Below are 13,558 nucleotides of genomic sequence, written 5' to 3'. Positions count from 1 at the left end.
TATATTAGAAAATTCAAATGTATATCAAAATTTAAACGAGAAAACATATAAAAAGAAATTAGAGTGGTTTAACATTTGATCAGATTATTTGGTAGTGAATAAGATAAAAAAAAACTTAATAAATGAAATGGCCCGTGATTTACAGAATATTGTTTTTTTATTAAGAGACCACTATATTACAATATAACAAGTAAGCTGAATTAACTAATTAATTCAGATAGAAAAATATTATTTCAAACATATGAAACCCCCTTTGAATGTTTAATTAGTCCAAATTTTATTGCCTAAAAAAGTTACCATACAGAAAAAAGAGCACAATCCTGACAAATATAAAAACAAAGCTTTAAAATGGATTTTAACGCCAAGGCGAAGCGGAACAAGTCGTTCAAAATTGAAGAATAATCAATATACGTTTGATAACCAACAACAAATAATACAAAAAGCCTTGAAACAATGGCGGAATGCTAAATGAATCGTATTCCTTGTGCGAATATCAGAAAATAGTAAAAGAATTGACCTAAAGGTAATTCTAGGAAAGCCAATTTCACATTTATTAGAGCAAATGACTATTCTGTCTTATTAAATTTTTTCTTGTTTTAATTTATTTAAATAATTTTGATACAATACCATGAGAGAGATCATTTAACTTAATAAAAACCAAATTATCAAGCTAATAATTATTTTTAGTTTATAATATAGCTTTTATGGTGGATTCTATAAACTTAAAAACATATAACCCTATATACAAATTGTAGAAAACTAAATAGAATTTAATAGATTCTTACAATGTTTTTATTTTTTCATTTATGGTTTTTAAAAAATTTAATTGGTTTAAAAATAAACAAATTAAATTTTTTGAAAAATTTGTTTTAAAATTATTTAATTTTAATTTTTTGTCTCAATCTCGCATGAATAACAATTCAAAGAAAATAATCAATGATTTAGAAGATAAGAAAATTTATATAAATTATCCTAGTTCCGCAATATTAGAAAAAATTAAAAAATTTTCCATAAAAACAGAGGTCAATAAATTCAAAATTACAGGCAAAATTGAATGTAAAGAAAGTTTAAATATCTGGAAAATATTTGATAAAATTTTTATAATTGGTCCTGTCTGGGATTCAGACACAGAATATTTTTCATATAAAAATTCGCTAAATTCAGTAAAAAAATATTTAGAAAACGTTTCTAAAAATCAAGATTTTTTATATTTCACGACTAATGAAAATATTAAATTAGAAAAAAACATTTTAATAATCAAAAATCTTGATTTTGATTGTATTTTATACAACAAAGTATCCTCGTCAATACAAACTTGGCTAGATTTAAAAGATAATCATATTGTAATTATAGAATTAGATTATGATAAGTTACATCATTTCGCAATATTAATCGAATGTATACAAATAAAAATGACAAAATCTTTGTCTAGTAAAATTATATTACAAGAAATTGGATGTTTATCTTCATTTTTTAAAAATTTGAATACTGTTGAAAGATATAAAAGATATTTTCAAAATTTAGTAAATAAAAAACCAGAAGAAGCAGAAATATTAAAATTACACCAAGTGATAATTTCTAATTATCCGAAATTGGAAAATTTTAATGATGCGACAATACATTTTTATATTTACAAAAATAAAAAAATTATTAAATTGATTAATAATAAAGATGGCGGAGAATTGATCTATAAAGACAATTTTTATATTGTTTTGACAGATATAAATTGTGAATTGTCAGGTGACTCGACACTATGTCTAAAATTTGAAATAGACAATCAAGAAAATACGATATTTGAATTCCCTTTAAATATTTTTTATTATAAACAAGGACTTTACAGGTACAAAAAAGAAGATATAATGACGATTTATAATTTTCCAAATGATTTTAAATTAGATTTGGTATTTCTTGATACACACAAAATAGAAAATAAAATTTTTACAGAAAACAATTTAATAGGAGGTATAAAAAATATAAATGAAATGATAAAAAACAAAATGAATGAAGAAATATACATGAAATTATCAGATCAAGGATTTGATAAAATAATATCCACTTTTTGTGGATTGATGAACTACACGGAAGAAGAATCAAAAAATTTTATAAATTTATTGGAAATTAAAGGATATAGAAAAATTACGAATGTCAAACCATTTAAAAACACAATACTCGATTTTAATAGCGAAATTCGTAGTACAAAAATAGAGACATTTAATAAAAACTCGACGATTCAAGTTGAAAATAAAGAAGGTTTTTATAGAAATATTCAAAATAGAGAATACAAAATCATAGATTTTATAATTGACGAAGATTATCCCAAAGAAATAATTAAAATTAAGCCAAAAATCAAATTTAAGAAAAAAACAGATTTTAAGAATAAGGAAGATTTGACCTATAAATCAATAAGGCATTTGCACTTGGTACCAATAACAAACAAAGATGAAAGTATTTTCAAGGATTTAGGAACTGTAAATTACGAATTAGATATTGAAAAATTTAAAAAATTTTTCTGCGTGCTAAATTCAAAGTCAAATTTAGAAGCTAAATCTAAATCCCATAATAATATGACGATCGATCCAAAAAGATTATTTTTAGTATCTCTTGCCTTAAAACATTTAAGTAAAAAAAATATTAATCCGGAAAATATTTATGAAATGTTAAAAACCAAATCTAAAGACATTTACATTCAAGATTTATTATGCCTTGAGAAAGTCTTCCCCACCTACGAAGAGACTTATTTATTAGTCACATCTGATTATAACAAGTTAGTTTTAGAAGAAAAAATAATGTTACAATATTCAAAATTAGTCGAAGTAAAAAAGATAGTTAAGATTTCGTTATTTGAGCAAAAATTTTTCGACGAAATATTTTTACTAGAAGATTTATTAGAAAAATTTAAATTTACATTTGACAAATTAATAGAAAGTCAAGATTTAAAAATAATATTGAGAATATTTTTAGACATTGGAAATCTTATAAATCACGATTTTTCGACTAGAAGTCGAAAAATTTCAGGATTTAAATTATCAAGTCTTAATTTATTTTTAGAATACAAAGGTAAAGAAGATTTTTCACTTTTTCAATATTTTATGGAATGTTACGATTTTACAGAAATTATTATTAATTTACAGAAAGATTTTAAGTATTTAAATATTATTAGAAAAGAAGAGTATAAAAAATTTAAAGATAAAATTAACTATTTAATAGAAAAATATAAAGAAAATTTGGAAATTTTTAGTACATTGAAAAATGATAAAAATACCTTTTCTAATTTTTTATTTTTCGTATCTGAGAAATTGGAAGATATAAAAAATAAATATGAAGAGTGTAGGAAGAGATTGAATATAATTAAGAAGATGTTTGATGAAGGAGATCAAAAGAATATTAATGAGATATTAGATGTAATAGAACATTTAATTACTAAAATGAAAAAATATAATCAAAATTAAAAAAATATTTAATTCTAATTATTATTAAATTTTGGCCCAAAGTAAGCCTTAGTAATATTTTTTAGCTTTAAATTGATTTTATACTATTTTTTATTGACGATTAATTTAGGGAACATTATTTTTGAGTGTAGTTGTTTTATGTGCTAAATTTACTTAATAATGCTTTCTTCGTTTGATTAAAGTCGCGATTTTTTTAGTTCAAAATTCTTGAGGTAGACAAGACGCGTCTTTAATTTTTGAAAATATTCCCCCTCATTCAATGGAGCGCAAAGATATAGAACAATGTTTATACAACGCTTTACAACCCGATGACTCCATCAGAAGAGAAGCAGAACTCAAAATCACAGATTTACAATCTAAAAATTATTGTTTTTTCTTACAAAACATTACTAACATTTTTATTGACCCAAACACTCCCGTACAGCTCAAAATGATAGCAGGAATCATTTTGAAAAATTCTCTACACAGTTCAGATTCGAAAATCCAAGGAATTTATGAACAGAAATGGTGCGAAATGGCCCACGAGACAAGAGAAATTATGAAAAATTTACTTACAAATATTTTCGCAGATCAAAACGAGAAGATTTACAATTTAGCTGGTTCCGCAATCGGCTACATTGCGAGAATAGAATTGAATAATAATTTGTCTTTTGATTTTTTTAATAAAATGGAGCAACAAGTCACAGAAGAAGCTAAATCTCCTGCTGTGTTTGAGGCAGTCTCAACATGTTGTGTCACTTTGTCAGACGAGACAAATTTCAATTTTGATCAATTTATTGAAAATATTTTTAATATTTGCACAATGAAATTGGAACTCAAGCAGAGCTCAGTCATTGTAAAAGAAACAAGTTTAAAATGTTTAATGAATTGTTTTAAGACGATTTCTACAATTTTTAAAAATGAAAATTTTATATTGAAATTTTTAAATTGTATTGCTATCACAGCTTCCACAGATCCCAAATTGATTTATAAATCTTTAATTTGTCTTAATAGATTTGTATTTCTAAATCATCAGATTATTTCTGATAAGATTCCAGATATTATTAATTACATTAATAATTTCTGGAATTTTCCATCTGACAATGTTTCTGTGCAAGTTGTCGAATTCTGGACAATTTTGGCTGAAATTAAAGGAATTGATTACATTGAAAAAAATTTAGATTTTTTATTGCCAAACATTTTGCGATTAATGAAAAAAAATGAAGATTACAATGATCAAAGTTGGAATGCGCACAAAGCGTCGGCGTATTTTTTAGAGACGATTTCTGAGATTTATGGCTGTGAAATATTTTTCAATAATACTGTTTTTAAATTTATAGAAGGCGAATTAAACTCAGAAGATAAAAAAAGAATAGATATAGGAGCCATTACATTAGGAAGCGTAATTACAAAGGAATGTGATCAACAACTTGTAAATTTTATAAAAATTCTTATTTTTTACATGAGAGATTTAGAAATCCAAGAATCTTGCCTTTGGGCATTGGCAAAAATTTGTGAGACTAATTTTTTAGCAGTTGTTGAACATTTGACTTCTTTGCTCCAACAAGCTTGTGAAATTATAATTTTAAAAGAATCTTCTGCTACCACTGCGGCGTGGATTTTAAATTCCATTTTTATTTCTTTACAAAATTTGAAAGTTAAAAAAGTCTACTCGGGTCGATTTCCGATTGAGACACAAATGGCTTTACGAGATTACGCGATCAAACAAATGAAAGAATATTACACAGAAATCTTGAAGATTCTGATTTCCGCTACAGAAAATGTCGCCTTGGAAAATTCGACTCTTCGTGTCGCGCTATTTTCAGCCATGGCTGAACAAATCAGACTCGGCGACTCTGAATATTCTGAAATGTTGGACAATGTGCTAGTTTATTGTCAAAATAAAATTTGCGAATGCGCTGCTGCAATTAACAAGGCTTCTGCCAATTATGTGCCGATTATTGAAGATGTTTTATCAAATTATATTATTTTATCAGAATGTGTAGCAGCTAAAAGAAAGAAAGATTCTTCTTTGATTTTATTGCCTTCTTACATTTCCGTACTAAAAAGTCGATTTTCTTCCGCCATTGGGGAAGTTTACATTGCTGTCACTTCTAATATTCTAGATTTTTCTAATAATCTTGAAGATTTCGTCCCATTTATTATTAGAGATCTCGCATGTCTTGATTCTTTTATTCTCAAATCTACTATCAATTTAGTAGGTTGTATGGCAAATTCCATTCCTCAAAATTTTTTTCATTTATCTACTCAATTTATCCCACTTTTAGTACAAAATCTGAGTTCTAAACAAGTCGCCAAAGAAGTGAAGACACAAATTCTTTCTGTTTTTGGCGACATTGCCATGTCTCTAGAAATTAATTTTGAGCAATATCTGGAAATGTCCATGATGATTTTTATTCAGATTTTAAGTTTAGAAAGATCAAATGATCCGGAATATGTAGACGATCTTCGGTATAATGTCGTACAAATGTTTAATTGTATTGTTTTGGCTACTTGTGAATCAAATAAGCTCAGAGAAATACTTTTTAAATTAGTAGAAGGAATAAGGAAATTATTAGCAGATGAGAATAGTGACGAGACATTGATAGCAATAATAAATTTAATAAAAGATTTACAGTCCATTTTTGGAGGAAATTATGATTTAGAAGGAAGATGGATTGAAGAATTTTACAATAAGTGTATGAAGTCTAAGAATCCAGAATTAAGAATAGCAGTAGAAAAGATTAAAAATTAAATTTATTTAAAAAGTATAAAATTTTATCTTTTTTTTATAAATTTTTTATTTTAGCATGAAATTATGTGCAAATTTCAAGTACAGTTGATTTACAAAGAAACATTATAAATTGACAAATATGCGTAAATTTAAAATATAACTAGAACACAAGTTACTTAAATTAGAAAAAAATGATTGATCTTGATTCTATTGGTTATATTTCTTCGACAAATAAGCAAGGTAAATATGCAGAGTAAGAAAATGTGCTATAAAAGGCCCAAGTATCCCCTTTATACGATTATAGACAAACAGATCGGAGCTTAGAACGAAAAATGTTCTAAATGAGGCCACGCCTCTGCCTTTTCTCTCCTTCACTCAAGATGTAGATGTTAGCAGAAGTCAATACGAATTAATTATTAGTGCCTAATTGAGTTGTACTTGTAAGCGTATTTATTACTTCTGTTCTTTTAGACGCGATATTAATTTAAACAAGAATTTATTCCCGAAGCTAAAGTCCAATGCATAAGACGCACTTGTTTATATCCAAGTTTTATTGTTTTGAAGAGTAAAAATCTCACAGTACCTTCTAATTTGTCCAAAAATTTCTTACAATGATAAAATTAAGTCCAGAAATTTCTTACAATGATAAAATTAAGTCCAGAAATTTCTTACAATGATAAAATTAAGTCCAAAGCAGCATATTTGGCTGTCGTTCATTGTTTTGATGTCTCAAACATCGTGAAAATTATAGAAGTTCTCAAATTCAGACAATTCTGTTTTCTTTTTTATAATCCCCTGACTAATGAACTACGAACAGATTAAGCTTGTTTATGAAGAAATTAATCCTCAAGAAATCTCTCTCTACTATAAATTCCCAAATCCCATACATTTCAATCTATTACAAAATCCAGAAAATATAAAAAATATTGAAATTTATAAATCTACACAGAAAGTCGAAGATTTCTATCTTTTACCAATTCTTGAAAAGATCTTAGAAATGCACAATATAGAAAATTATGATATGAAAATTACATATTTCGAAGAAATGGACTCTTTATTTTTATTTGAAATATTCGTGTATTTTATTAATAAAATTTTTTATACGAAATGTTTTGTAGAGAAAAATGAAGAAAATGTAAGTGTCAGTGTCAACGGAGAAGTGATTTTTAATACAAATATTATTTAAATAAAAACATTATACATTTTATTATAAGACTATATTATATTGAAAATAACTCGCTAGGCTGAGTTTACACTGTCTTTGTAAAGAATTATAACAAATCTAAGGCACTCTTCTACTTATATGTATTATTTTGCATATGATCGTGTGTCGGAATCTCTCTTATTTCATATCATACTTGACATTATCTAATTGATATCTTCCTTTTTGTTTTATTTTTTGCCCCGTATGAAAAGATACACAATGACGCCAATCTCAAGGAAAATGCAGAAACTGCCATTAAATGGAAATAAAACTCCTTTACAGTCAAGGCCTTCTTTCGCTCCAGAAGAAAAAATCAGAAGAGACGTGAGAATGTTAAGAGACCCAAATTACAAAAAAACATGCTCAGAAAATGTCTACAAATTTCTAAGCGAAAATAATTTCGAGGGAAATTTATCTCAAAAAACTTTACAAAATCCTTCTAATAAGGATTTCCAACTAATTTTTAAATTCATTTTTTCTTTTATTGATGACTACGAATATACAAACAAATTTGAAGATGATGTCATAAACATCTTAAAAATTATAAAATATCCTTACGCTTCTGAAATTACAAGAAGTCAACTTACTGCTATTACTCCTCATATGTGGCCTATTGTACTAAGTATGTTATCTTGGTTAATTGATATAATGTTAAATCTGGAAAATTTTAAAGATTTAAATTCCTCAGAAAATAATATTGAAACTTTTTTTAATGAATTTGTAAGTAACGGATATTTAAACTATTTACAAGGAAACGACGACGATCAAAATTTAGAAGAAGATTTCGAAAATAATGTGCAAGTTCTTTATAGCGACTTATTTAAAAAAATAGACTTGAAAAAAGATGAATTAAAAAAATTAGAAAAAGAAATTTTAGAATTAAAATCTGGATTTGGAGACATAGAAAACTTAGAACAAAAGAAAAATGATCTACTAGAAGATTTAAATAGTCTAATTTCTTCACAAAAACAATTAGAAAATAAAAAATCAAAATATTCAAATATTATAAAAAAAACATTGGAAGAAATTGAAATAATTGAAAATGAACTAAAAGATTTAAGAAATCAACACGAAGAAATAAAAAACAAAATTGAAGTACAAAAATTAAACCCCGAAGATGTAAAAATTATGAATAAAGAAAAAGTGGAATTATACGAAGAATTAGAAAAAATTACACCTGAAAAAGAAAAATTGATGATAAATAATAAAAATTTAGAAAAAAATTTATCGGAAGTTATTGACGAAATAGAAAAATTAATGTTCGATTTTAACAATTTGAGAGAAGATTTAAATTTCAAATTTTTAAAAAATTTTGATAAAAAATTTTTCAATCGAGATTTTGATGAAACTAGAAGAACTTTAGAAAATGAACATAATAAAGCAATACAAAGAAACGAAGAATTAAAAATTAATAAAGACACGATTTTAAATACAAAAGAAGAAAAAGAAATAATTTTAAAAGATATAGAAACTAAAATCGAATATAACCAAAATAAACTTATTAGTACAGGAGAAATATATTTAAAAAAGAAGAAAATTAGCGAAGATGAACAGAAAAAAAATAAAAATCAAATGGAAGGATTAGAAAGGGAATTATTACAATTAAATTTGGAATCAAATTCGTCTTTGATACAAAGCGAACAAGGGTTACATAAAAATAAAATTAGTTTGGATATTATAAATAATAAATGTAAACAGGAAAAAGAAGCGATAAAAAATTTGATATTTAATTTTCAGAATAATATGATGAATTATAAAGTGTCATTGAAGAGGATAAATGAGAAATTACAAAATTTGAAAAATCAACAAGAAAATTAAAATAAACAAATTTGAAGTGTATTTATAAAAAAAACTTTATATTATATAAACAAATATAAATTTGTATTATCTAAACAAATGTAAATTAATATTATCTAAAAAAATGTAAATTTATATTAGCCAAAAAATGTAAATTAATATTATCTAAAAAAATGTATATTAAACGATTTAATTTAAAAATTACTTAAAAAACACACTACAAAAGTTTAAAATTTTTTAAATAGTTTAAAATTTTTTAAATAGTTTAAAATTTTTTAGATAATTTAAAATTTTTTAAATAGTTTAAATTTTTTTAGATAATTTATTTTTTTATAAGTAAGGCAGCGAAAAATCCTATCGTTTCTTTATTGTCTTTGGATGTGCATCTTACGAATTTATCTACTACTTCTAATCCTTCAAATGTATTCCCTGTAAAAAAAGACTGAAGGTCGAAAATTTCATATTCTGATTCTTTAATGGCTTCTAAGACAACATCTTCTCCTTCTTCTTTGTGTAAAGAACAAGTAGAATAAACAATCTTCTTGGCCCCGAAAGTCATGGCATGTTTCAAAATTTTTATTTGAAATTTCTGTAAATTTTTTATTCTTTCTTCGTCTTTCTCATAAATCTCATGTATTCCCGAGCCACTACAAGTTGGGTCAACTAACATATAATCGACATTTTTATATTTTGTGTTCTCAACATCCAAGAAATCTTCATTTAAACTCGTCACATTTTTAAGATTCAATTTTTTAATTTGATAATTCAAAATTTTAAATCTTTTTTCGTCAACTTCAAATGCGAAAACTTTCCCTGTATTTTTTAATAAATCGGAAACATGTGACGTTTTATTTCCTGGCGCTGCACAAGTGTCGATAATTGTGGAATTTAATTCTGGATTTAAAATAAATCCAGGAATACAACTCGCTATATTTTGTATGACGATTTTCCCATTTTTATAAGCTTTTATTTTTGAAAAATCGACATTTTCTATTAATTTATACACGTCTGGTATAAAAGTTTTTTCTAGTTTTAATTCTTTTAAATCTTTTTCTGTTCCATTTGTTTTATTAAGTCGAATGTATTTTTCTTTAATGAAATGTACGAGTTCTGCGTCTTTTTTTATTTTTTCAAAATTTGATAACCAGAATTTATTATTAATTTTTCCTATTAAAACTTCGTTACACAAAATTAAACTGTAGAAAACATCTTTTTTTAAGAAGTTTGTCTCTTGTATGATTTTGTTAAGCAAATCGTAATTTTGTAAAACTTTTTCTATTATTGGAATGTAGGAAGCTGGTTTTTTATTTTTATAAATTTCATTTTTCAATGTCGTCTTTTTATTGACAATCTTTTTTAGTATTTCTGCGCATTCCGAGTAAATTGTTCTGAATCTTTTATGAATGTTCATTAACGGTAAAAAAAATATTAAAAAAATAGATAAAATTTTTTTTAGAGTACGAATGGATAAATTTATGATAAAAATGTTCTTCTAGAGCAAATTTGTATTAAAAAACAATATTTTACAATAAATAAATGTTTACAATATATTTTTATATTAAAAAAATGTCGACATTTTTATAATCAAATATGATAAAATTTACATATATTTCCATATTCTACATCGTTAAAAAACGCACATTTGAATTGACAAACATTATAAAATTTAATATCCGCATGACAAATCATATTGTTCATGTTTTTTTCCAAATCTCACTTTAAGACTAAAAAAAATCTCCCAGACAGGAGTCGAACCTGTGACCATTCGATATCCACAAATTCTACAGTCGAACGCTCTGCCACTGAGCTACTGAGAGTTGTATGTTTACAAAAATTAATAACTTGTAAAATTATGAAACAATGTTTTATTAAATAAATACAGAAATTTTATAAATAAACATGGAAAATGAATATGAAGAATGCAGAACATTAGAAAAAGGCAAAGAATACGAAAAGATTCTAGAAAAAATTAATAAAGAAATTTCAAATATAAAAAGTAAAGGTATAAATTTTCAGGACATTTCAAATTTAAAATCTTATATTGAAGACGAAACAAGAAACAAAATATTCAAGAAGAAAGGTATTCCTTCATATTTCTTTAAAATAATAATTTTACTGGGTTATGAAGATGAAATAAAATTAAAAATTAATAATCTTCTCATTTCTGAGTATGTAACAGATTTCCAGTTGTTTATTTCAAGTGAATTTAAAAGATTATCCGATATAAAAAAATATTATAAAAAGCTTAAAAATCTTATTGAAAATTTAGAAAATATTTATTTTAATTTACCAGCATCTTGGGACACCAAAAAAGAAATACTTAATGAGATTTATTTGATTATAAAGCAAAAGATCTGTGACATAATATTTTTTAATGATTTCGATAAAATTGATTATTTAGAATGTGTGGAAAAAGTATTGGAAAATGAAAAAAAAATTTGCGAATTTTTACAGGATAAAAAAAAGTCTATTTTTCATTTATTAGCACCTTTTCTTAAAAATTATTTCGAATCAAAATTCGATAAAGAAAATATCGACATTAAAAAAACAGAAATGAAAATATTTACAAATTTTGTAAATTTTTTTCAAAATTTCCAAAATTTATATGAGAAAATCCAATATTTTAACAATATCGAATCAATAAAAAAATTATCTGAGTCATTTGAAATTCATCTGATCTTTTTATTAAATCAGATGAGTAAAAACGACCTAAATTTAGATTATGAACTTTATAAAAAAGATTTTGTAAAGATAATTGTATCTTTAAATACTATTTCGTATTTAAATGATTGTGTATCAGGACTCAATTCAAATTTATTTTGTGAATATAAAATCAATATATCGCAAGATTTATTCATAAAACTTGGAAATATAGAAAATCAATTTAATGGAATGTTAGAAATTTATATAAGAAATTTACTTTATAATGTAAATTTCAATAAAAAGAAAATTTCTTGCGAGATCATAAAAATTTTCAAAGAAAATATTTTTTTTATTGATTTAGTTGAACTAAGTGAAGATTTAAAAACTAATTTAGTAGAAATAATTATTTTGAATATTTTATCAAGAATTTATCTATTAGATTTTGATGAAGAAAGTTCCGAATATTTGATTTACGATTTACATGATTTAAAAAATTTTATAAAACAGTATTTTAATAATTTGGGAAGTTTTAAGATCTTAGAATCTTATCTTAAGATTTTTATGTGCTCAACTGAAGATAGATTTAGTTTTATAGAAAATTTTCAGATTTTGTCAAATAATATTTTCTCGTTTAGACAGGTTGTTTGGTCACTTAAAGACAAAAATTGTGTAATTGATTTATTAGAGTATTTTGAACAAATGGAAACAGTGAAAAAGATTGAATGAGGAAATAATAAAAAAAACTCATTTACATTGTGAAAATTTTAAGTTGTTGCGATTTGCACCATGTTATCAAATTATGATGCTGGTACTAAAAATCAATTATTAAAAATCTTTGCAATTTTTTTCTAGCTCATTTTTTAAGGCAGAATTCGAAGTCGATGCCCCGCGATAAATGACGTCAAACTTTATTACGGCGGAAACATTAACTGAGTAATTTAACTTACAAAAAATTTTCATTTTGAAAATAAAGTCATTTATTTTTGCCTTTGGACCTTAGTAGTGCGTCAAATTAATATATATTATAGCGCTAATTACATAATTTCATTATAGCTTTTTGATTTAATATATTGTCATATTAATGCCATGGACCTCGTCCTAACTAATATTTTTTATTTTTGAAAATCTATTATAAAACTCATATGTTTGAATAAAATTGATAGTATCCTTTGTTAATAGCTTATATAAGGTCAAACTCGATTATAGTCTTATGTTTTTACAGATTTCTTATAAAAAAAGATAGTTCAATGCTTGCTCATTTATTTAGTTTCGCTATCAAAAGTGAATTTTAAGCGTACTCCATTGGAAATGTTCCGAGCGCTTTGAATATACTACAATTTCCGCCGGCGTCTTTTTTGTTGCGACTTCTTAAAGCAATGTTCTAATTTATAATACTTAATCGCATATAATTCTTACCATATGACTTTATTAAAAAAGATCTAAGCTTAGATTGTATAAAAATTTTTACTTCATGTTTTAGCCCGAGAGGTTCTTTAAATCAAATATTTAGAGAACTACAGGCAATGCGACGTTCTTGTACCGGCTGCAATTGAATTTTTAAAATTATTTTGGTTTTAAAAAAGGTAGTCAAATTTTTACATTATAAATATTATGTTCTACGAGGTAGAGATGAAACTATAAAAATATATTTCAAAGAAGTTTGAACATAATATCGTGCATTTTTCACATTTTAGATATATTTTTTAATAATTACTTTGATGAATTTTGTAAAATATTTTTTTGTTTTTTTGC

At 24.6% G+C, this 13,558-nt stretch overlaps 6 protein-coding genes and 1 non-coding gene across 7 annotated transcripts; 5 read left to right on the top strand and 2 right to left on the bottom strand.

The window, feature by feature from the left end:
- Window positions 1–908: 908 nt before the first annotated feature.
- On the top strand, window positions 909–3,449 carry VNE69_07175 (formin-like protein; the record flags this gene model as incomplete). The annotated part of the gene is made up of 1 exon (XM_065474182.1): window positions 909–3,449. The coding sequence occupies one exon, from the start codon at window positions 909–911 to the stop codon at window positions 3,447–3,449; it is 2,541 nt and encodes an 846-aa protein (XP_065330254.1).
- Window positions 3,450–3,708: 259 nt separating this feature from the next.
- VNE69_07174 (importin subunit beta) lies at window positions 3,709–6,183 on the top strand (the record flags this gene model as incomplete). The annotated part of the gene is made up of 1 exon (XM_065474181.1): window positions 3,709–6,183. The coding sequence occupies one exon, from the start codon at window positions 3,709–3,711 to the stop codon at window positions 6,181–6,183; it is 2,475 nt and encodes an 824-aa protein (XP_065330253.1).
- Window positions 6,184–6,964: 781 nt separating this feature from the next.
- On the top strand, window positions 6,965–7,348 carry VNE69_07173 (uncharacterized protein; the record flags this gene model as incomplete). Its single annotated transcript, XM_065474180.1, has 1 exon — window positions 6,965–7,348. One exon carries the CDS (start codon window positions 6,965–6,967, stop codon window positions 7,346–7,348), a length of 384 nt encoding a protein of 127 aa, XP_065330252.1.
- Window positions 7,349–7,570: 222 nt separating this feature from the next.
- On the top strand, window positions 7,571–9,184 carry VNE69_07172 (putative kinetochore protein NDC80; the record flags this gene model as incomplete). The annotated part of the gene is made up of 1 exon (XM_065474179.1): window positions 7,571–9,184. The coding sequence occupies one exon, from the start codon at window positions 7,571–7,573 to the stop codon at window positions 9,182–9,184; it is 1,614 nt and encodes a 537-aa protein (XP_065330251.1).
- Window positions 9,185–9,485: 301 nt separating this feature from the next.
- Window positions 9,486–10,574, bottom strand: VNE69_07171 (NOL1/NOP2/SUN domain-family member 5; the record flags this gene model as incomplete). The annotated part of the gene is made up of 1 exon (XM_065474178.1): window positions 9,486–10,574. The coding sequence occupies one exon, from the start codon at window positions 10,572–10,574 to the stop codon at window positions 9,486–9,488; it is 1,089 nt and encodes a 362-aa protein (XP_065330250.1).
- A 323-nt stretch (window positions 10,575–10,897) lies between these two features.
- Window positions 10,898–10,980, bottom strand: VNE69_07906. Its single transcript has one exon. It is a non-coding gene; the product is annotated as a tRNA-Tyr (tRNA).
- Window positions 10,981–11,062: 82 nt separating this feature from the next.
- VNE69_07170 (vacuolar protein sorting-associated protein 53-like protein) lies at window positions 11,063–12,532 on the top strand (the record flags this gene model as incomplete). The annotated part of the gene is made up of 1 exon (XM_065474177.1): window positions 11,063–12,532. One exon carries the CDS (start codon window positions 11,063–11,065, stop codon window positions 12,530–12,532), a length of 1,470 nt encoding a protein of 489 aa, XP_065330249.1.
- Between the last annotated feature and the right edge of the window lie 1,026 nt (window positions 12,533–13,558).

This window comes from Vairimorpha necatrix, chromosome 7 (genome assembly GCF_036630325.1).
Source record: "Vairimorpha necatrix chromosome 7, complete sequence".
Classification (NCBI taxonomy): Eukaryota; Fungi; Microsporidia; family Nosematidae; genus Vairimorpha; species Vairimorpha necatrix.
Note: the sequence above shows the minus strand (reverse complement) of the source record. Positions and strands in the feature narration are given on the sequence as shown.